At 55.6% G+C, this 27,604-nt stretch overlaps 1 protein-coding gene across 1 annotated transcript; it reads left to right on the forward strand.

Moving 5' to 3' along the window:
- The first annotated feature begins 256 nt into the window (after positions 1 to 256).
- Positions 257 to 21,911, forward strand: LOC111159736 (TEA domain transcription factor 4). The gene is made up of 10 exons (XM_022522310.1): positions 257 to 359; positions 803 to 865; positions 4,473 to 4,601; positions 5,663 to 5,706; positions 6,243 to 6,298; positions 8,697 to 8,836; positions 9,928 to 10,101; positions 20,240 to 20,380; positions 21,311 to 21,463; positions 21,579 to 21,911. Exons 3-10 carry the CDS (start codon positions 4,506 to 4,508, stop codon positions 21,690 to 21,692), a joined length of 918 nt encoding a protein of 305 aa, XP_022378018.1. The 5' UTR covers positions 257 to 359; positions 803 to 865; positions 4,473 to 4,505; the 3' UTR covers positions 21,693 to 21,911.
- Positions 21,912 to 27,604: the final 5,693 nt, after the last annotated feature.

The following is a 27,604-nucleotide window of genomic DNA, read 5'->3' on the forward strand; positions in this document are numbered from 1 at the left end:
AGCTGTCCCACTGTTGTAGAGTGGGGGGAGGAGGTGGCCTCTGAGAGGGCTCCTCGAGTTCGTATGGGGCTCACAGCCCTGTCACCTCCTTGCTCTCAGGTTACCAGTCCCCCAGCTAGGCCTGTTGCTGCTGGGAGATCCCTGGGATCCAAGGAGGGCGGGAGGGAAACTGCAGAATCCTCACCCCAAGTCCCCACTCAAGGTGGGCAGAGGGTGAGGGAAGGGATCCTCAGATCCTTCCGTGTTTCTGCCTTTTGTCCTTCGCCCGCTGAGAGGCTGTTGGTGTCTCTGTAGGTCGGAATGAGCTGATTGCCCGCTACATCAAGCTCCGGACAGGGAAGACCCGCACCAGGAAGCAGGTGGGCCCTGGGGGATGAGTGTGGGTCCCAGGGGTAGGTACCCCAGTCCCAGCCTGCTCCCGTGGTGGGCCAGGCCCCCTGCAGGTCCAAGGGTGGCTTCTCAGTGGGGCTGGTTCAGAGGGGTTATCTCTTTCTGGTGTGCCACAGACCGTTCAGTTTCCCTGCAGTCCCTGCTGCCATCAGCTGGGAGAAAGTCCCCCGCTCCCGTCCCCAGGACACTGGAAGAACAGAGAGCGAAGGACTAGTGCTGTACTTTGATTTATTGCCAGACTCTGGGTTAGCTGGATGTGGCGGGACTGAAGACCCATCACTGACTGCCCCTTTCACTCACTCATTCCACAGACGTGGCTTGAGGATGGTGCAGGGCTGAGGGTCAAGGAGCCAGCATGGGGAGCACAGACCTCCTGGGAGGTAGGGACAGGAGCCTTCTCTTCTTGCTACAGGTCTCCAGCCACATCCAGGTGCTGGCTCGTCGCAAAGCCCGCGAGATCCAGGCCAAGCTAAAGGTAAGGCAAACCAGCAGTGGTGGGAAGGAGGACCGAGGGCATAGGCGGGGCCGGCTTCCTAGAAGTTAGGGCTCTTTTTCCCTTTGGGTTCAGGGACTGGCCGTTGGTGGGCAGAGCCAGCGTGCTTCTTGGTGTTGAGAAGAGTGGGGTTCAGCCTGTAACTGCTCTTGTCTGCACCGGGAATGACAGTTGAGCTGTGTGTGTGTGACCCCCAGGCCCTGCAGTATCCCCCTTCCCGGGCAATTTACTCCCCAGGTCACAGCGGGATTGCCCTCTACGCCCCATTCCTTGAGGACCTCGTGGAGGCCCAGACCCCTTAGTGCCATCCCCTGAGCCTGCAGGGTGGGCATGGGCAAGCTTGGGAAGCCCTGCTGTGGGGGTGGGGTGGCTTTTCCCCAGGAGCTGGGAGAGTGCCCCCCCACACTCCACTGTCAGATGGTTGGTTCTCTCCCCTTCCCAGATCAGCCCCACCTGACAGTCCCCAGTCCCCAGTTCCCAGAACAGTCCCCAGCAGAGGGCTGCTCCGGGTAGGCCCTGCTGCTGACAGGACACCCCTTGGGGTGGTCTGTTCCCCACAGGACTCAGGCCTCCTGGATGCCAGAGTCAGGGGACCCTTTCAGGGACCACCAGGTGGGAGTGAGCTCGCTGTCCTACAGGCTTTGTAGCAGAGCTTGCCCAGCTACCAGGCAGGAAGAGCTGACGTTTAGGGCTGTCAGACTGAGACCAGCAGTTAACATACTTTTTTTTTCAGCCCTTTTTTTTTTCCCCCAAACAGAATATCACACCAGTACGTTATCACAGGAGCTGCCCTGGTCAAAGCTAGGTTGGTGAGGAATAGGCCAGAGACCCCTTGCTCCTATCCACCTCTCAGGCCCTGCGGCTCTTGAACCCCAAAGTAGCTCAGAGCCCAATTAAAAACCTGCACTAGATGAGCTTGAAGGTCCCTGTGGCTCTGGTTGTTGGTGACCCTGACCCTGGAGGCTCTGAACGAGTGGTGGAACTCCCAGGAAGCCGCGCCCCATGGCCCACTCGGCCCAGCTGTCCCCCGCCCCCACAGTTGCAGCCCAGCACCTCGCTCCTTTGTTCCCTGGACAGCTGGCTGGGCCTCAGCTGTCGCTCCCTCCCTCTCAGGCCGAGAACACATACTCCTGGAGACCCCCCGGGGTCTGGAGTCCAGCTTGCTCCCACTTCCCCTCTCTGGTCTGCCTCTGACTTGCTGGGACCCTGGCAGAGAGCTAGAATGGAGAAGAGACTTTCCAGTGTTCTGTTTACGGCCATTGAGGGAAACTTTTAATTCCCTTGGGGACCATCTGTATGGCCCCCATTTGCTTCAAGGAATTGCTACCTTTGTCTATAGGCTGTAACTTACAGGCTGGGGAGAGCTCTGCTAGACCACTGGACGGACATCGAGGGAAGCCATGAGCCCCTTAAATAACACGCAGATCTTTGTGTGCGTGCGTTTTCTTGGAGAGGGTGGTCTGAGGATTTTGTCATATTCTCAGAGGGGTCTGGGACCCGGCATAATTTGTCTCCCTGGACAGACTTCTTATTTGGTGGAAATCCCCCAGGACTCGGGACCGGGTGTAGCTGGCTCTGCCCTTGTGCCACGGGGGCGTGGTGAGTCACTGGCCTTCCTTGAGCTCTATTGATTTTAAGATGTAAAATGACAAGGGGAAGCATGGTTGTCTGAGGTCCTCTCCAGTCCCCAAATTCAGTGTCTCCCTGGCTTTGTAACCTGGGCACTGATGTCACGCCCCATAGCATCTTTCCCACTTCGCCCTGATTCCTGTTCCACCCTGGTGACAACGTGGTTTCCTGAGCCCCGGTCGCCTGTTTAGATCAGCTATCCGGGAAGGGACGTAAGTTGCTGACATTGAGCGGATGGAGCTCTCTGGCCTCATGGGGCAGTTGTTAACCACAGAGGTCCACAGGCTTTCTGAGTGTTCGGCCTCCTGCATCACACATGTCCTCCTGGAGGGAGAGGCCTGGGCCGGCTGGCCTTGTGCATTTGGCTTTTCTCTCCTGAACTTGGTGCACCTGTCTTCGGGAAGAGGCCCCCTTATGCTGAGAGCTCCCTCTTTGGTTATCGAAAGCCTCTGAGAACAAAGCCCAGGTTTGACCCGAAAGGACAATGGCTTGAGGATGAGCCCTCCTCTCAGAACGGTCTCTTGTGCCTTCTGTGCTGTGTGTACCCTTCTCTCCCCCATCCCCTGCCCTGGGCCTGCAGAGGCCAACCTGGACCAAGCTCTCGGGCCAGCCACCACCACGGTCAGTGCCCTAAATTCTCGGAGCTTCTGTTTTCTTCCTCTTAAAATGGGGATCCTGCCTGTCTTGCCAGCCTCACAGAAGTGCTCTGAGGTTCAGAATCAAAGTGCAGGCGTGTTCTTGACCTTCTCTGGGCCATCTTGTGCCACATGAGTGCACATGGTCCTGGCGAGGCCGAGTGGCAGGGCCTCTGCAGTTCTGGCTCCACAGTCCTGAGGTGCTGGGACGCTGGTCCCCTCATGGTGGTGCGTGCTTCACAGGGCTGTTGTGGGGGCCGAGGGAAATTGTCTTGTGGGAGTGTCGGGAGTGGCAAGGGCCTCCGTCAGTTCTCCCTTGTCTGGGACTTGGGACAGATCTGGGTCTACCATCTTGATTATCAGATAATGGCTCATTTATTTTTCCCTTTTAAATATATTCATCATAAAGACAGAGTTGACATAATCCGGTCTCTTGGCCTCAGCTAAGATACATACACTGAGTAAAACTTGCCATCCTAGTCTATATGTTGGACAAAAACACAGTTCCCATTAGGCTTTTTGAAGTACAGAAAACTGAATAAAGAAATACTGAAATACGTGTCATCATTTTGAAGACCTGTGGGATTGGGGCGCTGTGGCCCAGAGCTGCTAGCTTACACACGCATACATGTTATTACTATGACTGTTCTCGTCCGTGTCGCACGTGCTCACAGATGCTTTCCTGTGCACTTGTTAGTTCAGAGCCTCTGCAGGGTGAACCTGTTCTTTGGTGTCTTTGGACCCACGGAGGGGATGTAATGGGTGTTGACACCTGCCACGTAAAAGGCGGGGGTGCCTTGGGTGTCCACAGTGCAAGGGGAGACCCATGGGGCAGGACAGGGACAGGTCGGACCACAGGAGACCGTCCCATGCCTGCAAACAGCCCGTGTGGCTGCAGAGGTGGACTCCTGTCTGTTTTAGGAGGGCTCTGACATATTTATGTAGTATCATCTTCCGTGAGCCAGGTCCCATGCCAGCTGCCGGGGCGTGCAGGCAAACAAGGACTAAAAGGCTTCTCAGAATGTCCCCGTGCAGACACGGTCTGGCAGGTGGTTTCCCAAGGCCCTTAAACTCTAATGAAATAGACTAGACAAGTATTTCGCCCCATGGCAGAGGAGGAAACTGATCAGAGGAACTGAGTGACCTGTGCTCAGTCACAGACCAAGTTCATAGCACTGCAGGGGCGAGAGCCTGGTCCCCCAGGGCCTTGTCCAGGGCTCTGGCCACTGGCGGTGGGACAGCTTCCCTGAGCACAAGCCCGGAGCACTCGCCCACACCTGCTGTAGTGACCGCTGCTGAGGCCCTCCCTTCCAATGTCTCCCCAGGACCAGGCAGCTAAGGACAAGGCCCTGCAGAGCATGGCTCCCATGTCGCCCGCCCAGGCCATCTCCGCCACAGCCTTCCACAGTAAAATGGCCCTCGCCCGGGGCCCAGGCCACCCAGCAGTCTCAGGGGTAAGTGGGGCTGCCTGGAGCCAGAGGCCGAGCCAGCCCCTTCTTCTCACTCCTTCCCATCCTGAGGAGCTGGAGGCACTGGCCAGGCCCCATTTCTCTTGAGTCCTCCCAGGCCCGAAGAACCAAGAGGAAGGAGGGACCAAGGACTGAGGGGCCACGCTGAGGCATGGCTCTGCTGGCATTGGCACTGGCCTATCGGGGGCCTTGCTAGTGACGCAGCAGGCCTTCCACAAGGGGCAGAGCTGCCTCCAGTAGCCGGCCAACTGGGTAGCTCTACAGAGTTGGCCTGATTGACGGATGGGAGCTGAAGCCTGAGGCTTCGGTGCGGCATCAGCGCAGGCCTGAGCAGCCCTCCACCGCTCAGCCAGTCCCCATGCCCCACAGGCACTCAGCACTGCTCTCCTGCCACTCAGAGAGCTGATGCTCAGGAACAGACCCTTGTTTGGATTTTAAATTTCTTGACTGGGGCCAGCTTGGTGACACTTTCAGAATGGTCTAGAAAGGCTCCTCCTTTCCAGGGCTGTGTCCTCACAGGGTTTTCTTGGCTGCAGGGACTAAATCGGTCTTCACAATGCACCCACAGCACCACCCTCAGCGTGTGGGGTTGGGACCAGGACTGGCCCCTTGCTCAGTGACCCTCTCGTCCGGCGGTTTTCAGAGTGTGTTCCAGAGACCGCTAGTCCCTCAGGATATTGCCTAGATAACGACACAAAGTTATCATGTATGAGGAAGTTTGGGACACTTAGAACTAAATAGGTTTCTGAAATCTGGGACTGTTTGGGCCTGATGTGCTGCTATGCACTGTGGGCTTCTAAGGGAGGAATATCCCTGCTGTGATGCCGAACCTGGGCTTTCTCCCGAGGAGCACCTTCTCAGCAGAGCAGGTCCAGAGACTAGAGCTCCTCGAAACACTTGTGCTGGACAGTAGTGCTAACTCTCTCCTTACCACCCACTGGGTCCAGGCCCCCAGCCCCGCCTTCCAACTGAGGCCTGCCTGGCCTCCCTGCACCGCGGCCCACGTGCCTGGTCCTGTGCTCACTCTGCGCTTTTTGCCTCCTCAGTTTTGGCAAGGAGCTTTGCCGGGCCAAGCTGGAACATCCCACGAGTGAGTATGGCCTGCTGCCAGTTGCTCTCTGAGCTGAACCTGAGTGCATAAACGTGTGCTGTGGAGCCTGGCCCCCAGTCTGGAACAGGACCGCGGGCTGGCCTCAGCCTTTTAGCAGGGGCTGGAGCTTTGAAATCAGGGTCTCCCGCTCGCAGGCAACAGCTCAGTCTGCAGCATGGACACCCTGGGGTGGCATTTGCCGAAACGCCACTCTGTCCAGGGTGAAGCAGGGCCAAAGCTTGGGACCCCGAGGGAAGGAGGCCGGGGAGCTGCCCTCTGGCTGGCCAGGGAGGGAGGGAGGACGAGAGGGAGGGGTGGATTTTCCCAGTAGACATGCTACTTCTGTGGGTCATCCATGAGACCATGAGTCCACTGGATGGACTTGGCAGGGGAGGGAGCAGGTGGCCAGGACCCACCAAGGCCACTGATGGCCAGGCCACCAGGACCAGACCCACAGAGCGTGCTGGACACTGCTGGAGGCTCCTGGGCTGCTGCCTGCCCTAAGGCTTACACCTGCTCTCTCCTGTCTCCCACAGTGTGAAACCTTTCTCTCAGCAAACCTACACTGTCCAGCCTTCGCTGCCTCTGCCAGGTGGGTCGGCAGTGCACGGCTCCCTGGCACCTCGCACGCCTGCAGCTCCTGCCCCCCCACCCAGGTCCCAGGCCCCCTGACAACTGGACAGCTCATGATCTGTTTAGATGCGGCCCTGGTGCATGCTCAGAACAGACATCCCAGTCTCCTGGCTCTGCCCCTTGCCTTTCCCCTACCATGCACACCTCTGTGCTACACCAAGCCCCTTGTGCCAGTTGGGCTGCCTGACCTGCTCCCCAGCTTGGGCTCAGGGCCTTCAGGGGTGCACACAGTCCAAAGGGGAGTGCCTGTGCCCCAGGGCCGCTTTTCCACCTGGTTGCCCCTGTATACTGCATGAGTGCCCCGGACAGCTTGGCTCTTGGAATGGCCCCCTTCTTGGTGACACTGTAGTCTTCTCCTTCAAAATAGGAGATCTGAGGAGAGCATGGCTTTCTGGCCTGGAGCTGCTGGCTAGCAGAGGGAGCCCTCCTAAGCAGAGCTGTGGAGCATGGGTGTCCCTCCTCCCTGTTCAGGGGACACTTCTTTCTCATAAGGGTCCCTCACCTCCTTCCTTCTCTGCAGGACAAGGCAGGATCCTCACCCTTAACCACCTTTTCTGGCCTGGGGAATGACTCTGCTGACCTTCTAGCCTGGCTTGTCCTGTCCTGAGAGCAGTGTGCTCCCCTCTTGGGGTTCTGATGGCTGCTTTCTCCCAGCCCCAAGTAACCCACCCTCCTGTCTGTCCCCTCCTCTTCCTGGCCTTAGTCTCGGTTCAGGCCCTCCTCCTCTTGCCTACATGACTGCAGTAGACTCCCAACCTGTGTCCCGTTTTATCTTGCCTCCTCTCTTCACCCCGTGATTCACCTCCGTGACCTTTATGAAGCATCCATCCCACCCTGTGGTTCCTAGGCTTAACATCTTTTCCTGGCTTCCGGGTGCCTTCTGGGTATGATCTAAAGTCAGTAGTAGGACTTGCATGGCTTTCCTTGGTGACTCAGCTTCTCTCCTCTCTCTCCTGCCCTCCGTGCCTCCACCCGCCCTGCCTCTGGGCTGTGGCTCAGGCTCCCCGTCCTACAAGTTCTCTGCCCTGCCCCTGCCCAGCTTAGGCACCCTGAGCGCTCTGCGCCCCCATCTAGCCCTTGATGCTTTTTATTGCCAGTATCGGGTTGGGGGGCCCAGTGTCTGTGAGCGACTGGTCTGCACTTCCACGGAGCACATCCTCTGTGAGCAGTGCCGCACCGATGAGCGAGCCATTCAGCTGGGGCATTAGGCATGGCTAACGTGTCCAGCACGGCCCTCCGCCCACCCCTTGTTTCTTCTCCGATTCCTTCCTTGAGTGCTCCTGACTTACCCACCTCAGCACGCGGGGCCCCCCGCCTCCCTCTCCTGTCCTGGAGTTCTGCCTCTGCTTTCTCCCATCCGGTCAGGTGCCACAGCTGGGGGTTTTGCTCCTTTGTGTGCCTCCTGTGTCCCTGACTCTTCCCTCCACCACACTGCTTTTGTTCGGGCCTTCTTCATTCTTCCCCTGAAAATGTCCCCAGGACCATGCTTCTGACAGCCTCACCCCTGCCGAGTCCTTCACGTTGGGGAGGACCTTCCAGAAATGCTCGTCTGATCATTTCACTGCCCCACCTCCAATCCTGTCACTCCCAAACTCTCAGGCTCAAATTCATGCCACTTAGCCTAGCCCCCAGGCCCATCTCTTCACCTTTGTTTCCTGCCACGGGCACAAACCCACCTGCTCTCCAGTTCCCCCGAAGACCTAGCTTCCAAACCCACTGAGCTTCTCACAGCCCTCTCCCTTTGCCTCTGCCCGGCCCTCTGCTCCGAGTGCTTTTCGCTGTCTTCACCTCCTGCCTCCTGCGTGTACTTGCTATTTCCTTCAGGCATCGCCGTCTTTGGAGAAGCCTTCGTTCTCCACGCCCGAGTGCATACCTTGTCAGTTCTTACCACGTTCCTTACTTCCTTTATTAGCAAACCTGTATGGAGTGCCTGTTCTGAGCCGGGCGCTGTTGTAGGGGCTGGAGAGACAGCAGTGAACAGATCAGGAAGCTTCCTGCTCCCACGGGGCTTCAGCATCATAGGGGTGGTTGGGTCTGGTTGTCTCGGACTGGACCACAAGCTCCCCGGCACAAACCCGGCAGTGCTGCTCAGGAAGCCCTTGGTCCTGCTGGCATCCTGGCCCCCCATCCAAAGTCCATGTCCCCCGAGTGCAGTTCTTCCCAGGGGCTCAAGGGTACAGCTTATACAAGGCCAAGTGCCGCCCTCCACCACCCCTGCTAGGAGGCCTATTTAGGGAAGGCAAGAGATCTCCTGGTCAGCTCGGGGCCTCACTGCTGGGCCCGGGATCCTCACAGGGGCTGTCAGCAGGGAGGCCGTGCGTGGACCGCTCCCCATGTGCCTCTCCCCCTGCGTGCAGGGTTTGAGTCTCCTGCAGGACCCGCCCCGTCGCCCTCAGCGCCCCCGGCACCCCCATGGCAGGGCCGCAGTGTGGCCAGCTCCAAGCTCTGGATGTTGGAGTTCTCTGCCTTCCTGGAGCAGCAGCAGGACCCTGATACGGTAGGTGCTGGCCCGGGTCTGGCCGGCTCTCTTACCCGCTCCTATTCCTGGAGGCACCTGTGTCTTTAGCTCTTTCCCCACCTGCTTCTGGCTTCCTGCCCTGGCCTTCTGCCCCATTCCACTTCTGGGTTTCCCTTAGTTCCCCTATTCCTTCCCAGTCTTCCCTTCCACTGGCCCTCCCTTCCCCTTTCCTTTCCTCCCTCCACCCTTCCCTCTTCTTTGCTCACTCCGGCCCCTCTCTTCCCCTCCTCTCCTGGCACGGTTGATGATCCTACCCCAAAGCCCTCCCCTGGGGTCCTCTGTCCATCCCAGTTTTCTTGGCTCTCCCTCTGCTGCTCCCTCCCTGACCTGCACTCTTCTCTCCATGCCCTCTGCCCTACCCCTCAGCCCCCCTGCTCCATCCTTGCCCCTGTGGCTCTGAGGAGCCTCCTATGTCCGGCCCACATCCTTGGGACGCCACCCCCACCCTGTCCCCTTCGTGTCCCATGTCCTGGGTGACCAGCGTCATCTGGAAAGGTCAAAGCAGGAGGAGCTGGAGGAGGCGGGGCACCCAGGGGCCTTCACAGACCATTTCACTCTGATGTTTTCAAACTTGTGTTTTTAGCAGAGGAACCATTAATCAAACTCTTATTCAGAAGCCCCGTGTGTACAACAAAAGAAGTAGACTTTCTTTGGGTGTAGTCCAGTGCCTTTGAGGGGCACAGGGGCAGTGTAGCCCCCGTCTGCCGGGTGGAGCACAGTTTGAAAACACCTGATCTAGGTCGGTGGTCTGACATTGCAGATAAGAGAGGTCCAGAGGTAGGAAGTGATTTGCCGAGGGCATCCAGTGGCCAGCCAGGACTGAGACAGAGCCCTGTTTATTGAGCAGCGACTAGGCCTACTAGGTGCAGGCACAGCTCCAGAGGCTTTATACCCATTAACTTGGCTTTACATTGGGTCCTTTTACTGTCTCCATTTTACCAGTTGGGAAACTGAGGCCCAGAGAGCTGAAGTCACTTGGTCCAGGTCGCGCGGCTGTGATCCCAGCTCTGGTCTACTTTGGCTGCCTGCTACCCTGTGCCTGTCTCTCAAACCAGCTGTTCTCTCCGCAGTACAACAAGCATTTGTTCGTGCACATCGGCCAGTCCAGCCCAAGCTACAGTGACCCCTACCTCGAAGCCGTGGACATCCGCCAGATCTATGACAAATTCCCGGAGAAAAAGGGGGGACTCAAGGAGCTCTTTGAACGGGGGCCTTCCAATGCCTTTTTTCTTGTGAAATTCTGGGTAAGCCCTTTGATAAGCTCTTCCTTCCAATCCAGTACGTTGATGATAAGGAGGAGGAAAGAGAAAGAGTGGGTATCGGGTGCCCTTTCCACAAGTGCAAAGGGTGGTCCAAGCGCACAGCGGCCACAGGGTGGTGGGAGGCTGAACCCAGGAGCAGCAGGGGCTGCCAGAGAGCCAAGCTAGCAGGAGAAGGCCCTGTCCTGTGAGGTGATGACAGCCTCAAGGGGACTACTGGAACAAGACCTCAGGGGACACTGAAGGAGGGTCAGCAAAGAGCCTACATGGACTCTTGGAATGCCAAGTCCTGAGTTCGCTTTAGGGTCACAGCAGGGCCATGTTGGTTGGGCAGGGTCTGCAGAAGTGGGCTGTAGGTTTAGGATAGCTCACCCCAAGAGAGACACCCACCCAGCTTCCCAAACAGGCTTAGCCTCTGTAGCTTTCCCTGTCTCACCCCTGCATGGGAGCTATGAGAGGAGAGCTCCCTGCTTTTGAAACATCTCCTCTGAGCCTAGTAAGCTGTAGTGCCTGCTCTGGGAGCTTACCTCCCAGGGGCCCAGTGCACAAAAGGGGTGCAGGGAAGAGCGTCTGACAAGCGCACACTTAGCCCGTGGTGGGGAAGTGCAATAGGTCCTTCTGGAGCCTGCTTTTGCTTTTCTCCTGTGTGGAATCTATGGTTTTCCAGATCTCATATTTCTCTCTTTTTGGTGTCCCTGCTTATTTTTCTGGAAAGCATTCTCTGGTACTTCCCTAAGGAAAAATGTGGGATAGATAAATGTTCAAGTCTTTCCCTGTTGTTCTGTACTTGGTTGATAGTTTGACTGGGTATAGGATCTAAGTCATGAATCATTTTTCTAGAAATGACTTTCAAGATTCATTTTTCAATACACCGCTCCACTGTCTTCAAACACGAGTAGTGTGGTCACTTTCTGATTCTCTGTCCTTTGTTATGTCACTTGGGTTTTGTTTTAGTTTTTTTTTTTATTTCTGAAAAATTTGCATTTCCTTTCTATGCCTTAACACTCTTAAGTTTCACATAGATGAGCTTTGGGATATGTATGTTTTTACTTTCTGATTTTTTAAGCCAGGCCCTTTGAATTGTGAGATTTTGTTTCTCAAATTTGGGGAAATTTACTTATATGATTTCTTTCCCTTTGTTGGCTCTGTGTTCTTATCCAATAACCCATATTAGTCTTATTTTGGATATCCTGGACTTACTCTCTATGATTTTTACAATTTTTTTGTTGATTTCCCAACTCATTTTCTTGGAGATTTCCTTAACTGTATCTTCTAATTCTTCTGAATTGGTTGAGTGTATCTGAGTACATATTACATAGAACCCAGTATAGCAGTGGCATAAATAAGTAGTTTATTTTTCTTCCATGTAAAGTAAGTCTAGAGGTAGACTGTCCAGGGCTGGTCCGGCAACTCCTTGAAATCACTAGAGATCCTCTATGGAGCTTTCTTGGAAGTCACACACAATACTTAATTATTCTGTGTGGTTGTACTCTTTTAGTTGAGTTAACTGTCGTTCTGAATAAAATTAGGGTTCTATGATGATAGAAGAAAATGGATGAGTCTTTGAGTTGCTATTGTGTTCATAGTTCAGTTGATGGCATTTTTCTTTCTTAGTGGTTCAGAAGGTCATGGTGCATTGTATAATTAGTGATGGATTAGATTAATGGAATATGGTGGCATTCTCTGCCCCACCTTCTACTCAATGTCTAACTTTGACCATGATATTTTTAATTTCTTTTTTTTAAAGATTTTATTTATTTCTTTACACAGAGAGAGACAGTGAGAGAAGGAACACAAGCAGGGGGAGTGGGAGAGGGAGAAGCAGGCTTCCTGAAGAGCAGGGAGCCTGATGCCGGCTCGATTCCAGGACCCTGGGATCATGACCCGAGCCGAAGGCAGAGGCTTTAACCCACTGAGCCACCGAGGTGCCCCCCAATATTTTTAATTTTTAAGAGTTCCTTCTTGTTCTTTGATGGCATCCTGATCTTATTTCATGACTACAACTTTTCTTTTATCTTCCTGGGATACAAAGTGAGGCCCATGTGTTTATGTTTCTTCTGTTCCCTTCTTTGTATTTATTTCCTTTTCATCCTTTTTTCTATGTGTTTTGATGTCTGACAATGTCTGTAATTCTTGGTTCATATATAATTCACCTATCGTATAATTCATCGACTTAAAGTGTAGTAGTTCAGTGTTATTTACGGCTCCCGTAATACTTCGTTGTATGGAGATACCAAGTTTTGTTTATCCATTCATCAGTTGGTGGACCTTGGGGTTGTTTCCACCTTGTCTGAATAATCCTACTGTGGACTTCACACCCAAGTTTTTCTGTGGCTATACGTTTTCATGTCTTTTGGGGAGACGCTTGGGTCTTGAATTGCTCTGTCATATGGCAGCAACTCTTCGCCTTTTTTGAGGAGTTCCCAGACTGTTCTCCAAAGTGGCTGCGCCATAGTACATTCTCACCAGTGGTTTTATGAGGGTCCCTGTTTCTCCACATCCCTGCTGACAATTGATTATTTTCTGTGATTATACCCCTCCCAGTGGGTGTGAAGTGGAATTCCTTGTGGTTTTGATTTGCATTTCCTTGTGCTTATTGGTCACCTGTCTTTCTTCTTTGGAGGAATGTCTGTTGAGCTCCTTTGCTGATTTTTAAGTTGGATTGTCTTTTATTATGGAGTTTGAGCTTATATAGTATAGACAGAAGTCCCTTATTAGGTGTGTGGTTTGGAGATACTGTCTCCTAGGCCGTCAGCTCTTTTCACATTCTTGATAGTGTCCTTTGAAGCAGAGAAGGTTTTCATTTTGGGGAAGTCTGATGGAGTCTTTCCTTTGTTGTTTGCGCCATGTCCATATTTAGTGATCGGGAGCTCTGTGTACAGGGTAGGACTTGTCACCTGGTGGGCTTCACTTTAAGGTGCTCAGGGTTGAGGAGTCATCTGGTTTTTTTTGAGGGAACCAATAAATGTCAGTATGTTTATTAGACTTTTTTTTTTTTTTCCTTGAGGTGGTTCAGTTTCTCCAGAGAATTCTCCTTGAATGATGCCCCCGGAAGGGGATATACTTGGTCCCTGCAGCCAAGGTGTGGGACAGTGGGGAGGGCTGGGGATCCAAGCATTTCTTACACAGCTTTCACTCAATTCTCTCTCCCCCCTCTGACCTGCTCCCTGAAACCTGACGCCCTCCTGTAAAATTTCTAATGATTATTTCTTGGTCTTCTGACGAAGGGTGGGAGAGGTGGGCATGGACGCCTCACCGCTCTTGGTATGGCCTTTCAGTCAGCATCTTGTGCGAAGAAGCCCGTGCCTTCCCTGCCTGCACTGCCCTGGCCTCTCCAGGCCTGAGCCCCTCAGGGCTTCTCTCAACCACGGCTGCTCACTTCTTACTCTAAGGCCTCTGAAGGTGTTTCGAGGCTGTGATTCCACTTGCTTCCTTTACCCATAGAGTTCCTTCTAGCTCTGGTCAGCCTTTAGCCTTCTTGAATTTGTGGAACTCTCTTGCCAGTGTGGTTTCGCCTCTGTTTGCTTCATGTTTATGGTACAACACATTAAAAAAAGTTCCTTGCTATTGTTTCTAGTTGGTTCCCTGGAAGGGAAAAAAATGAACTTGTATGGTCCGTCTCCCATTTTAACCAGATGTCCTGGAAAGCAGCTTTAACTAGAGTGTTGCCTCTAGCGGATTGGTAGTCCTTGTTCGGCATGCTGGTTTGAGAAGATCTAGAGGGAGAAGGTTCCAGATTGACAAGTGATGACCGCCATGGGTGTAGCAATGGGGCAGATAGTGGCACTTGGCGACATCTTTACCATCCCTTCTCTTCAGGTAATGAGGAATCACGGAAGGTTTCCCAGCGGGGAAGGACACAGCCAGAGTTGTCCTGAGCTGGATCAGTCAACCGTCCGGACTGGAAGTGAGGAGGACGTTGCTCTAGTTTAGGTCAGGCAGGACCTCAGCCGGACAGGCTGGCCTTAAGAGTGTGCTATATGGGGCAGGATGTCTTTCTCCCTTTTTCCAGGAGGAGCTTAACCCACTTCACTTCCCCATTTCCCCTCTCTTCTGTCCCTTTTGGCCCCGGCCCTGAAGTTGGAAGTAAGAGGCTTTGCTATGGGCCGCCATCAGCAGCGTCTCTGTGTAGCCGGCGCAGTAGCTCCTGTTCCCTGCTGTGCGTCTGGGGGGGCTCCTGGCCTTTTTTGTGGTGGAAGCCCGTACACTCTGTTGAGTGCTCCTTCCCCCAGGCCCCCAAGCCAGTCCCGGCTTAGCCTTGGCTTGATTGAAGGGCCTTGGGGGAGGTGATTAGTGACTCCTCGGCACTGGCTCAACTACCCTGAGGTTGTCATTTCAGATCAGAAGGAAGGCCTGGTTGGCAGGAGGCATTTGTGGGAATAATACCTGGGGGGTGGGGGAATGGGGAATTTGGGGCCTTTTTCACTAGCTCCTGCCTTCTTTTAGTTAGTAGTAATATTCTGTATTCTTCTAGCCACCATCCAGATGAGGACCATCCTAGGCCTCCCCTTTCACAAAAGGGGGGGACACTGAGGAATGGAGTAAGCAAGGGCCTGGCTTTGAGACGTCCAGCCAGGGTAAGCCTCTTTCCTGTGGTCGTTCTTGTGACATACATATGACGTAGGTCAGGACATTCAGTGGAAGGTTACACCAGGCACTGCCCATCACTTTACATGTATCAGCGTGTTTCATGCTTGCCACGACACTGAAGGCAGGTTCAGTTGACGGCCTCATTCTCTAGAGGGGAAACTGAGGCACAGAGCGGTGAAATGACTTGCCAGGGTCAGCCAGTTCATAGCGGCTTAACGGATTCACACTCAGTGTGTGTCTAGGGTGTGTGCTTGGAACCAGGACATGGAACTGTCCGACCTTACAGAGTGGCTGTGGGGTGCCCCTACGTGGGGTCCTGCTTCTGCTGGAGAAGGTTGTGGATTGCCTGTAAGAGGCTCCACGAGGCCCTGAGGAGCGGCAGATAGTGACGGTGCAGAGACAGCAGACTGAACTGTGCATCCTGGGTAGAGTTGGGCAGTTGGGCTTCTTGGGTTCTCTGGAGCCCAGACCTCCCTTCCAGAAAATGAGGACTGTCCTGCCTGCTGGTGAGAGTGGGCAGGTAGGGAGAAGTAATTAGAATGTTCTCTCCAGCCTTGCTTGTGGCCCACATCCCTTCCTTCCTTCTGATGCTTTCATTTATCATTGGTGATAGGGATGGATGGGAGAAAGAAGGGAGGGGACAGTTGGTGCTGAGGAAATTGGTCAGGCCAGTTCTCTGTGTGGTCCCTGTGCTCTGCCAGTGGGCTGTGCCCATGGCCCCTGCTGTGTGGACCCAACATGGCCCTTGTCTTCCAGGAGCTCACATTCCAAGTGGGAGGATCTGGAGCAGATCTCATGTTCCTGGGCAATAACTAGTGTACAGATATAGGGGAGTGTGGTGGGCTATAAGTGGGGCCCTTCTGGTGTGTCCTGGGGGAGCAGGGGGGCAGCAGTGGGCTCCGGCTGGGATATAGAGGCTCTTGTCTCTGCTCTGCAGCTCGAGAGTGGTGGCCCGAGTGTATCTCCACTTCTCTTGGCCCATTTCTCCATCTGAACCATCAGCAGTTTTGTTCTTGATGGTCTGCAGGAGGCTGTGTGTCTGAGGGCCCCAAGGTGCCCTGCCCTTTGCTTGAATCCCTAGAGCCAGGCCTCTCTGAAGAGCAGACACTTGGTCAGGGAAAGGACAGGTGAAATCAGAGATGGGGGTCTGCCAGCGGCCAGGGCTCCAGGGCAGTCATCTGGTCCCTCCTGTATGGGGTGGGCAGAGGCACCAGGGACGTACAAATTCTGCAATGGCGGAAAAGGAAATGCTCCTGTTTGCTAAGCATGAGCCTTTTGGTCAGCTCTGGGGTCCTCACAACCATCTGGAACCCTCTGCTCCTGCCCCTGGCCTGGCCACTCCCTCCCCTGGGAGGCGGGGCGGCACTCCATTAGAAAGGAAACAAAGCCGCCTCCTCTGAAGCCTTCCCTTCTAGACGCTGAGGAGTTGACCAGGGCCTTCTTGGAGTGGGAGGAGGACTTTGATGTCCCTAACCCAGCCTCCTAGCCCATCTCCATTGGAAGTTACTGTTCTTTGATGGGGCCGTGGTGGTATTTCCTAGGCTGCTGCCTGGGGGGACAAATCATTTCCAGCTGGAGCTGGCGTGGGGTGCAGGAGGGGTTGAGTTGTGAGACTATGCTCTGTTGGGTGGGACATGCAGGGTCTGGAGCAGGGACTGAGAAGCTGAAGTCTCTTCTTCCTTCCCCACAACATGTGGGACCAGCTGGGGCCACCTCTGTCCTCAGGGCAGGGGAGAGGGGGCTCTGGGACACCGAGGGCTGTTAACACCAGTCTGCAAGTTGAAAAATGCCGGGCAGAGGTGAACTGAGGCCTCGGAGGGAGGAGAGTACATCAGACCGGCCCCCATCCCAGCCTGCTGCTCCCTTTGGGCCCTGACATTTTTCCCAGGCACATGCCAGCACATGACAATGAATCTGAGCCCCTCCGGCCCCCTCTCCTGGGCTGCGGCTGTCTCGGCTCATCTATCTGTCACCCGATCCCCCACACCTGTTCCAGGCCCCGCCTGGGCTGCCCACCCACACCACAGCTATGAATAGGGTGAAGGGAGGAGAGTGTGGGGGCACTCAGAGGGCAGGAGGGCGAGTGGGGGGGGCAGCCTTCCTCTTCGGCTGAGAAAGAGAAAACCAGCAGGGTAGAGTGAGGGGGTGCAGGGGTGGACAGGAAGTGTGCGATGTGTGGCTGCTGGAGAGTTGTGGGGCAGTCCTCCGGAGGATAAGGCAGTGAGGACGAGAGGAGGTGGGGGGCAGGGCTGGTCTGTGTCACCGCCCACATCTGCTGGCTCTGGGCTGCGCAGCCACAGGGCTGGCCCCAGGATGCATGGCAGGAGGTTTCTCTCTTTCCCACTACCTCCTTCTCTCTCTTCCTCTCTCTGTACCACTCACAGCATCGCATTCGTGCTCCTTGCTGCCCCACCAGTTATGAATTCCTTGACAGCAGAGACAACGTTCAGCCTCTCTGGACCCCACTCCCCTTGGCTGGGCTGGGGCGGGAGACGTAGGTGACTGAGGGATGGAAGGGCCAGGTGAGTGGGAGGCTAGGACCAAGACCTGCGTGTGCTGGGGCGAAGGTTATGGTGGGGCAGGGATGCGGGGCTCATGGCTCATCTCACTTGGCGCCACCCAGCGGTGAGAGGCTGAACAGCCATAGGTGGCAACCATGGCGGGGGCGGGGGGGTGGGAACGGGGTTGGGAGGAGGGCCTCACCCCAGGCCTGGCCCGAGCGTCCCCCTCCCCCCCACCCCCGGGAGAGCTGAGTCCTTGCTGGCAGGGTGCTTACCATCTGGAAGGGGCCGAGGCCATCTGAATAGATTCTGGCAGCACAAGGTGGTGAAGGGCATGGCATGTCCGGGGCAGTGCGGGGGCACTGGGCAGCTGTGACCTTTGTGCGCTGGGAAGAACCTGGGAGGGATTGGGCCGGTCCTGCCCAGCCCTGGTGCACAGCATTCTTTTCGGTGGCATACAAACAAATATTTCTCCTTTAATAGTTATGCAGTAATTATCACAGGAAAAAATAGAGTTCCTGACTGATTTCCTGGCCTTAGCATGGATGTAAGGAATGAGTGACTTTAAGAGAAAGCAGTGGGGGCAGAGCAGGGCCCTGGTAGGTGCTACACAAGCATGTTGTTCATCAAGAGGACCCTGGCAGTGGCTGTGGTACAAGTGCCATCATTCTGTGCCCTGGCCTTTGCCCCTTGGCTTGCACCCGCCCTCCCGTGTTCGGGTGCCTGCCCTTCCCAGGCAGCCGGCCTTCCTGCCAGCTCTTGTTCACGCTCCTGCCCCGTGCTTCTGGCTGCAGCATACTTTGAGCAAACTGTTCCTTTTTAAAGAAGTCTGACAAACTTGGTTTCCTAGGAGGAGGAGCATGTGACTTAGCGGGGAAAATAGGAGATGGAGAGCTGGGTTTTGGTCCCAGTTCACCACGTACTTCACTGGAAGGCCTTTGCTGGTCCCAGCTGCCCTCAATTCCCAACCCAGCGAGGACTGCCCCCCCCCCTGCCGCCCCCGGCCAGGACTCAGGGGCACCCCTTGCTTGCCCAGCTCCATCACCACCCCAGGCCGAGACGCTGCTATTTATTTCAGAAGCTGAGCCTTGAATGTAGCTGGAATTCCTTGTTCTCCTGTCTTCCTAGTGGCCTCATTAAAACCATTGCAGAGTGCACTAAACCTGCGCCATTCTATTCAGCATGAAAATAGCCTATTTTCTTTTTCTCATCATGAAAGTTAACATATCCTCATTGTGTTCCATAACCTGCCTTTTATTTTTTTCACTTGGCAATCGTCTTCATTTCGCAACAGTAAACACAGGCCCTCCTCAGTAAACTCAACAGAAAACTCAGGCCCTTGTGGCTACCTAATATTTTCATTGTGCTGTAAGACATTGAACAGTCCCCAGCAGTCCAAAGAATGTTCTTGCTCTCGGAAAACTTCTTTCCCCAAAGGAGAGAAACGTAATGACTGAGCATCCCCTAATGGCTGGTAACAGAACTGCCTGGTGCCTGGCTCTGAATGGTGCCAGAACCTTCCGCAGTTCTGGGGAGCCCCTGAGTTTTGTTCAGAGGAGGCCTTGGTGTCAGATTCTTCAGCCTCGTCCAGAGCTTCTGTGTCGTGGGGCTGCCGTGCTCTGGGTCCAGCCTGGTGGTGCTCAGGCTGCTTGTGTGGGTGGGAGGAGAGACTGCACCCTCAGACAAAGCCTTTTTAGATCTGTGCGTTTGTTCTGAGTTCTGAATTGCTCTGCTAGCAAGCCCTGGCTCAGATGGGATGATTCACTGGGGGGCCCAAGCTTGGGGGATGGGGACCCCGAACTGGCGTAGGGCTTCAGAAGCACAGTGTCTGCCTGAGAGCTGCCAAGGCGTGGACTTGTCTCGTCTGAGCTCTCGCTCCCTCCCTGTAACTCTGCCGGACGCAGTAAGCATGGGAGTGGGAGCTTAAAGACCTGCGTCTCGTCACTTGTCAGCTCTGTGGGGCTGGGCCAGGCCTGTGGTCAGGGAGCCTCACTGGTCATGCTGAAGCCAGGATCCTGCTCTATCCTGCTTGCAGGGGATGTGTGTGCAACTGGGAGTCTTACCCCACGCTGGCTAAGAGAAAAATTTCAAACCAACCTGACCCCCAGCAGGAGGCACTTTAGGCTCTGCTGTCAGCATAGGAAGAAAAGGTGTGTGTTGGGGAACAGCAGGAAGCTGATCTAGGGGACCAGGGGCTCCCAGGCCAGACTGGGGAGCAAGCATCAGGTTCTCTGATGGCAAAGGGTCAGTGAAAGGGTTTTAACCATGGAGGGGTGCAGTTAGACTCATCTTTTGAAGAGAATTCTCAGAGAACGTAGAGAATGAACCGAAGGAATGAAGACCAGCAGTGGAGGGGGGTTCGTCTGGAGGCTGCAGCAGAGATGTGAAAAGTCAGGGGTTGCTGGACTCAGTACTGCCATAGAGATGGGTGAGAGGCCGGCCCCCAGAGCCGTTTCCAAAAGAGCACTGGCAGGGTCCAGTGACCAGCTGGACTGGAGGATGAGACAGAGAGGAGTCCCAGCACCCCCTCCTACTCTCCCCTCTGCCAGTCTCCCATTCTGGCTTTCTGTTCCCACGCTTACTGCACTATCAAAATTGACTCTGGAAAGGATCTGACAAATTCATACTAAAATAGAAATGACTGATATAGATTCAGATGTTTGCAGTTTAACAAGAGCAAAGCCTTAGACTATAAAACCATAAAACCTGAAGTCCTAAAGACAAAGTTGGGGGCCCCACTGCTGGATGTTTTGGTGCCTAAATGGGTAGCGGAGGCCTATGACTAACGCAGATGACAGTGTTCTCTTTTTCCGTTGTTTAGGTAACACACCCTGACTTTATACCAGGCCTGGCTGTGGAGAAGGGTGGAAGCTTTCCATGATTATACTCTCCCAGTTCTTTTCAGGCCTTCCTGATGTCTTGCTGGCCCTAGAACCTGGACAGTAGCCCCAGAGTTCTCCCTAGGTCCACTCTCAACAGGGCCTCTGTTGGCTCACCAGTCCACTGTGAGTCTTCCCTGTGTCTTCCTCCAGGCAGACCTCAACACCAACATTGAGGATGAAGGCAGCTCCTTCTACGGGGTCTCCAGCCAGTACGAGAGTCTGGAGAACATGATAATCACTTGTTCCACCAAGGTTTGCTCTTTTGGCAAGCAGGTGGTAGAGAAAGTGGAGGTAGGAGCCCCCCACCCCCGCCCCGCGTGTTTGTTAAGGCAGGCCCACCCCTGCCTCAGGCTGCTCTTCATCCTGTCCCCACCGCTTTGCCCACGTCTGTCTGAGTCCGTGAGCTATTCCCCTCACACGCCCGCCAGTTATCGGTAACCCAGCTCATGTCCAGCCCAACCTGATGCCAGGCTGGCACCAGGGCAGAGAGCACGCCCAGCCCCGGGCTTCTCAGCCTCCGCCACCCCTGTGGTCACCTGGGGACCGTGGAAACACACCAGCGCCTAAAACCCTCTCTGCACCAATAGTGGTTTATAAAATGCTTTTCGAGTTTTTTTAAAGAGATTTTATCCATTCATTTGACAGATCACAAGCAGGCAGAGAGGCAGGCAGAGAGAGAGGGGGAAGCAGGCTTCCCGCCAAGCAGAGAGCCCGATGAGGGGCTTGATCCCGGGACTCCGGGATCATGACCTGAGCTGAAGACAGTCTCCCAACCCAGTGAGCCACCCAGGTGCCTGCCCTTTGAGTTATTTTTAATTAAATGTTTATTTTGAGAGAATTACAGCTCCACATGCTGTGCCGTTGTCACCCCGTGTACCTTCACCCGGCAGCGTCCTGTGTAGCTAGAGTGTTGTATTGGCACCGGGAGATCAACATCCGGGCAGCCCCGCAGTGTGGCTCAGACGTACCCTGCTCCCGCGCCCTTGTCGTGCCCATTAGTGTGTGTTCATGTGCTGGCAGGACTAAGTCACTGCTCTGTCCCATCTTGCCTAGTGCCACTGTGCTTATATCCTTGAGCTCCCTCCTCCTCGACCTGGTCTGCCCGTCACTGACAGAGGAGGTGGACAGTGAGTGGGTCACGGAGCTTCCCCAGAGAGCTGGGCCGGGGCAGGAAGTGGTCAAGAGAGATTCTAAGCTCCCGCTGCCCCCTGGGTCCTGCAGACAGAGTACGCCCGCTATGAGAACGGCCACTACTCCTACCGCATTCATCGGTCCCCGCTCTGCGAGTACATGATCAACTTCATTCACAAGCTGAAGCACCTGCCCGAGAAGTACATGATGAACAGCGTGCTAGAGAACTTCACCATCCTGCAGGTGCGTGGGGGGGGGCAGGTGTGCTGCAGGTGTGCGGCAGGAAGGGATCAGTGGGTCGAGACAATGTTGTTCCCCTGTTTGGGGCTTTAACTCTCATCTTTCTCGTCCCCTGCAGGTGGTCACCAACAGAGACACGCAGGAGACACTGCTGTGCGTCGCGTATGTCTTCGAGGTGTCAGCCAGCGAGCACGGGGCTCAGCACCACATCTACCGGCTGGTGAAGGAATAAGAGACTCAGGGAGCAGGGAGGGGGGAAGAGACGTGTGCAGGGACGTGGGGAGGGGATCTGCAGAGGCCCGAAGTGCCAGGAGAGCGGAGAGGTCCCGACTCTTCCTATCCAGGAACAAACTGTGCCTGAACCTGCAATGCCCAACCCCAAATAAACCCAAGATGGTGTGTATTTTCCCAGGACCTGATCTGGCTGTCTGAGCCTTGGGAGGGACCATGGGAGAAGGGGGGCAGACTGGGAAGCAGGCCAGAAGCAGCCCCACAGGTGCCCCATGGACTCGGCCAGGAATGTCGCCAGATGCAGAGTTCCCAATGGGATGGTTCCCCTGCTGCCATTCGAGCCCTGCACTGTGCTGCCGGCCACGCTGCGGGTCGGGGCTTGGGCTCAGGGCTCTGTGCTGGGCATCCCTGCGTGTGCCCCTGCAGGGACTGGTGCACGGTGTCGCGGCCACCACTGGTGCCCTGTCTGCAGGACAGCTAACAGGGAGGCTCGGTCCAGCCCAGGGCTCAGGTTTTAGGTGTGGAGGTGACGGTTATTGGAAAGGCTGGGAGGGAATGCAGCCAGAACTCTCTAGAAGTTTTCTTGCATCCCTGGTGAGAGTGGGTTCCGTAGCCCGGAGCTTGAGACAGGGAGGGCAGGAGTGGCGGTGCTGAGGCCGGCCTGTGGAGTTTAGGTGGTGAGGCTGGTGTCACGTAGCATCGTTTGTGGGGGTGAAGGCCGAGAAGGTGGGTCAAAGGTCTGTAGTGGACCAGTGGTCTCTAAGACCACCCAGTTTTCGTGTTCTGTGAGTCCTACCTCGGGCTCCCTGCCAGCTGGGGTGTCTGCTGGGTGGTGACTGCCTCCGAGGGAGCCCAGGCTTTGCACTCCATCCCCAGACAGTGGTAGTTTCTGTGTGCCCTGTGGGTGGAGGAGGGCTGTGGAGCCCACCCTGGGCCTCAAGGGAACCAGTGAAGCTTTCCCTGGTTTCTCTCTTTGGAGAACTGTACAGGCTTAGGGTTTTGGTGGTCCTGGCTTCAGTCCTGGTATTCCTGGCTGTCTGACCTTGGGCCAATTTCTCCACCTGTCTGAGCCTTGGGGTCCTTTGCTCTCCGTAAAGGGAAGGGCAATAGGGCAATAGCACCAACCTTAGAAGGCCTTAGTGAGAAGGAGAGCTGACGTCTGCAAGTGCCTGGTGCAAGATGCACTAAATGAATGTAACTATTTTATCCTCCCCTCCCTCAGGGAGGCCTGGGTCTGGCTCTTTGCTGCCATCTAGTGGCCCGCTTATCACCCTTAATGGGAACCACAATTCCAGAAACCTGGAGCAGAAGGGAGCGGAGGTTCCACTGGCAGGTGTTTACTTTGTGCCCAGCACTCCGGGAGCTATTACGGGAGTACGGAAGTGAGTAAGACAGCATCTAGGAGGAGTCACGGAATGGTGGTTAGGATCGAGGGCTTGAGTCAGACAGCTAGGATCGAAATCCTGGCACTCAGCCACTGAGTAGCTCCGTGGCTTTGGGGCAAGTTACTTAATTTCACCGTGCCTCAGTTTCCCCATCTGTAAAATGGGTATTATAAGAGTACCTACCTCGGATACGTAGAGTGCCTAGAATGTGCCGAGCACATAAATGTGTTCGAGAAATATACATTATTATTAATAGCCGGAGCTCGCGGTCTGAAGAGTCGGACTGGAGAGCTCCTAAGTAGGGCTGGCTGTGCCTCACAGAAGCTGGACTTCAGAGCTGCGAGAGAGCAGGGAGTGGGAGACCCAGGGAAGAGGTTGCGGTGGAGAGGGGCTTAGAGGATGGGCAGTGCTTAGATAAGCAGATGTTACGAAGGCTGGCCAGCATTCCAGATGGGGAAAGGAAGCCAGCTGTCCGGTGTCCTGCCCTCATAGGCAGGGGCTGCCTCTTCTCCCCAGAAAACAACTTTAACCAAACGCCTCTGGACTGCTGCTAGACCTCGTGCCAAGTTGCGCGACTCCACTGTATGTGGGGGTCGGCTCTCATCAAAAGACGTGCTGCGGTCGGGGGGGTCATGGGGTCCAGGAGGCCCCGAGCAGACGGCATGTGCTCACATGTCCACGGCGGGTTTGTGTGAGGCTCTCCCGCCCCTTCCGGGTCACTTCAGTGTCACAACCCTCACCCTCTCTCTGCGCCTTTCCCCTCGGGCTCTTTGGATAAGGAGAACTCATGATGCCTCCCCTTCTGGCTTGACTGGACCTTCAGGCAGCTTCTCACAAGGATGCGTGAGTAGCCTCTCAGCTGCGGCACACATGCAGGGGTTCGGGAGATGAGCCTTTGGATCACGGTGACAGCGAGGCAGGGCAGATGCCCAGGCCAGGTGTGAGCTGGGTGTGCTCCCTTCTCTTCAGGAGCTGACCTCAGTTGCCTCGTGGAAAGTCACGTCCTTAGAGCTGTAGGTTCCAGACCTGTCAGCCATGGGGAATGCAGGTGTAGATACCTCTCTCCTGGTACAGTGTGGCCTGTGGCCCTGGGGGCCAGTGGGAGCCCTGACCTGGCCCACCACTCTCCCAGGCTTGTCTGGCACTCCCCTGCACCCTCTGAATCAGGCGTCCTTCCCTGCCTTTAGGCCTTGACCCCGCAGCTTCCCCTGGCCAGTTGTGCCCTGGCCTCTCCTCCTCCTGGAGAACTCCTACTCATACTTCAGGGGCCGGCACGTGGTCACCCCCTTTCATGCGGAAGGGTGAGTCACACCTGCCCTTGTGTGGCAGAAGCCTTCTGTTTCTGACCCAGAACACAGGGACTGCTGTCATCCCTTCTCATCCTCAGTCAGGGGCGCTGTGCCATCCTCATGTGACAGATGCAGGAAGCGGGGCTCAGAGCCGTGACCTCACTTCCCTGGAGTGTTCATGTGTTCACTCAGTTAGCAGCTGTTTGCTTCTGCTCCATGCCGGACGCTGGGATCACTGACCCAGGCAGACAGGGTCCACTGAGGAAGAAAACCAAGTGAGCAAGTAATGGGATGTATAGACTGACACATGCTTTCAAGGCAGAGAAGTGTGCTGACGTGAGAGTCCCTGCGGAAGCCTTGCAGCCTGGGGAAGGTGGGGGGAAGGCATTGTGAGGAGAGGCAGGGAGGCGTGGTATGAGGCAGGTGCAGAGAGAGAGCTGTATGGGCTAAGCTACAGGGCGACCGGCTAGATCAGGCCCCAGCCAGCCGTCCAGACCCCGGGGCGAGGGGGAAGGGGACGCAAGCCAGCTCCCTCCCCCAGCCCACCACCCCCTAGCTTGGCAAGGACTTCGGATTTTATTCCATGCGAAGGGAGGTCCTGGAAGTGTTTAAAGCAAGGGAGTAAGTCTTTTTGATCTTTAATCTTCGATTTTTTTTAAGAAACCGATGCTGGGGCTGGTGGGGCCCACAGAGAAGCATGTGTAATTGTCTGCTCCTGAGTCTGTCTTTCCTCCCAGACTCCGTCTGTGGGTGGAGACTGTAGCTTCCTCCGTCTGTTACTTTCTGTAAACCAAACACCAGGTCTGGGACACAGCAGGTGCTCAGTAAACATCCGCCAAAGGAGGGCTCGTGTACCAGGCAGTGCGATTCCTGCTGTTTGCGCCCCGGCAGGTAAAGGGCCCTGAGCCCTCGAGGGTGGAGCCCTTGGCCCTCCTGACCCGTCTAGAGCTAGCCGGGTGCCTGGCTGGGCTGGGGACATGGAAACAGACCTCTGGTCTGACGGTGACTGAGCACACTGACTCAGTGGCCACCAGTGGACTTCCATGGAGTGGGGTGAGTGCCCCCACAGAAGGGCTTAGGGTGCGTGTGCGTGCATGGGTGCGTGTGTAGACACCCACTCTGCCCTTTAGGACTAAAGCTAGTGGAGGAAGGATCGGGGGGCAGCCATGGCTTGGGACACTCAGACTGTGACACCTGCATCCTCTCCCCAGCTGTGGGCTTTGGGGGACAGTGGGCAGGGCACGCTGACGGGGCTGGAGGTAGGAGGCAGGCAGCTCCTGTTGGCCTGCAGTGCCGGGCCTGGTGCGGGGCTCTGTGGGGTGTGCAGCACTCCCCGGGCCGGACCCGCACAGAGAGGGGTGTGAGAGCGGCAACGGGTTTTAGCTCGGGGGTGGGGGTAGCCCGCAGTTGCCATGTCCCAGCCCCTCTTCTGTTACCTGGTGTGTCAGCTCCAGAAGTGAAAACAAGAAGCTCTGCCCCAAAGACTTAAATCGAGAGGGGTGTCGTTCTCAAGAAGCCGGAGTGGCTGCAGCCACATTCCGCAACCTCGAGCAGTTAGCCCCCGCTCCCAGACCCTCATAGCCCCTTGTGAGATGGGACTCACATGGCTTTGATTCCGGGTTGTTGTTGGACAGAGGTGACAGCCCGAGCTCACGGTGGGCACCCAGGAAGTGGTGGTGACTTAGGTGTGTTAGGACCTGCCCTGATTCTGCTCTTTACACCCCGAACACACACACACACACATGCACACACCCACATGCACACACATGCGCACACACGTTCACAGAAAACGCCCAAGCTCTGCTCTGTGTCAGCCCGGGCCCACGAGGTGGCCTGGCTCTCAGGGTCATGGGAACTGTCCAGCACAGAGACTGTGCATAGACTTTTATCCTTGGGTCTCAGAAATGGGGGAGTGTTCTTACCTGAGGAAATAAGTCTGTGGCACATGAGGGGGAAGAGGCCCCAGGGAAGGGTCTCGACAGGGAGCACGGAACCAATGGTGGGCCAGGCCACCCTGAGGAAGAGGCCGTCTGCGATTGGGCTCTGTTTACTTCCTGGGAGAGGACGGGGGAGGTGCTCCAGTGCTGCGGTACGAGTCTGGAGCCCAGTCGGCCGGAATGGTAATGTCTTTTTATTTTTAAGCTTGTGGATGTCTAATATTCAGCTTTAAGTTTTTGTATTTTTGCTATGTAACCTCCTTGTCCCCCCAAATCTTCAGTAAAGTCTGCTACCTACACAGAGGCCTTTGTGTGAGTGGTTTGTTTTTCTGGGACTGGAAGAGTCCCTGCGTGACCAGAGCCCAAAGCAGCTGCTGCGGCCGGCTGGAGCCAGGGGGGCAGTGGCCACTGAACCACGTCCGTGGGGGCAGCGACTCGGAGCCCCTTGGGCCACCTCCCAGTCAGCCCCGTCCCTCCTGAGAGGAGAGAGAGCCCTTGGGGGGGTGCCTGCAGAAGCGGGGGACACCCAAGTCTATGCCACCATACCGGCAGAGCGTGGAGCCTCGGCGGCCGTCCAGCTCCCGTGACTTGAGTGCCAGCGCCGGCTTCCGTGGGCACGGCGGGTCTGCCACGTGGAGCGTTCGGTCCTTCGTCAGCCGCAAGAGCACGCAGAACCCGCTGGATCTGAAGAGTGGTCAGGACGTGAGGTGCAGGCAGGGGCTGGTGGGAATGTGGCTCTTAGCTTGGCACGTGAGGAGCGTGATCTCAGCCCTTGATCCAAGAGCGAGCAGACCCACAGGCGGGATGGCTAAGGCCCTGGATGAACTTGCATGGAGCAGCGCCACGCCCTGGTCACGGCCACACTTGTCCGCTCGCTGGCACATTCCTTTCTCCTCGGGAGATTGGGTCACTTGAGTACAGTAGCTTGTGCATATGTTCAAGGTAGGGAGTTGGGTGAGCTTAAAGGAACGTGGGCACCAGTGTTCAGAGTCTGGTGGTCCTGCCTCCATGTTGGGCACCGGAGTTCTCCCAAGGAATCCTTTCCTGTGACACTGGTTGAGAGACAGCTCCTTCTTTGTCTCCACAACCCCTACCCATTACATCATGCTGAAAAGTTAGAGTGCTTGTGCTGGCCTCCCTAAGAGGGGGTTATCCTAAAGCTTCATTTTCTCCAGCTTCTCTCCCTTTCTTGGTAGCCGGAAGCCTGGCCTTGCTGGCAGGGCCTGCTGGTCAGCCTCTCGGTCTGGGGGCTGGCCCAGCGGCTCACCACTGCTCCCCCATCCTGAGCTCTGGGAGTGTAGA

This window comes from Enhydra lutris, unplaced genomic scaffold (genome assembly GCF_002288905.1).
Source record: "Enhydra lutris kenyoni isolate GAN:26980312 unplaced genomic scaffold, ASM228890v2 scaffoldscaffold69, whole genome shotgun sequence".
Taxonomy (NCBI): Eukaryota; Metazoa; Chordata; class Mammalia; order Carnivora; family Mustelidae; genus Enhydra; species Enhydra lutris.

Coding starts and splice junctions, on each gene's coding strand:
- LOC111159736 (XM_022522310.1), top strand. CDS start 4,506: ATGGCTCCCATGTCGCCCGCCCAGGCCATCTCCGCCACAGCCTTCCAC. Junction 5,707..6,242: donor CAAGCTGGAACATCCCACGA/GTGAGTATGGCC, acceptor TGTCTCCCACAG/TGTGAAACCTTTCTCTCAGC. Junction 21,464..21,578: donor AGAACTTCACCATCCTGCAG/GTGCGTGGGGGG, acceptor CGTCCCCTGCAG/GTGGTCACCAACAGAGACAC.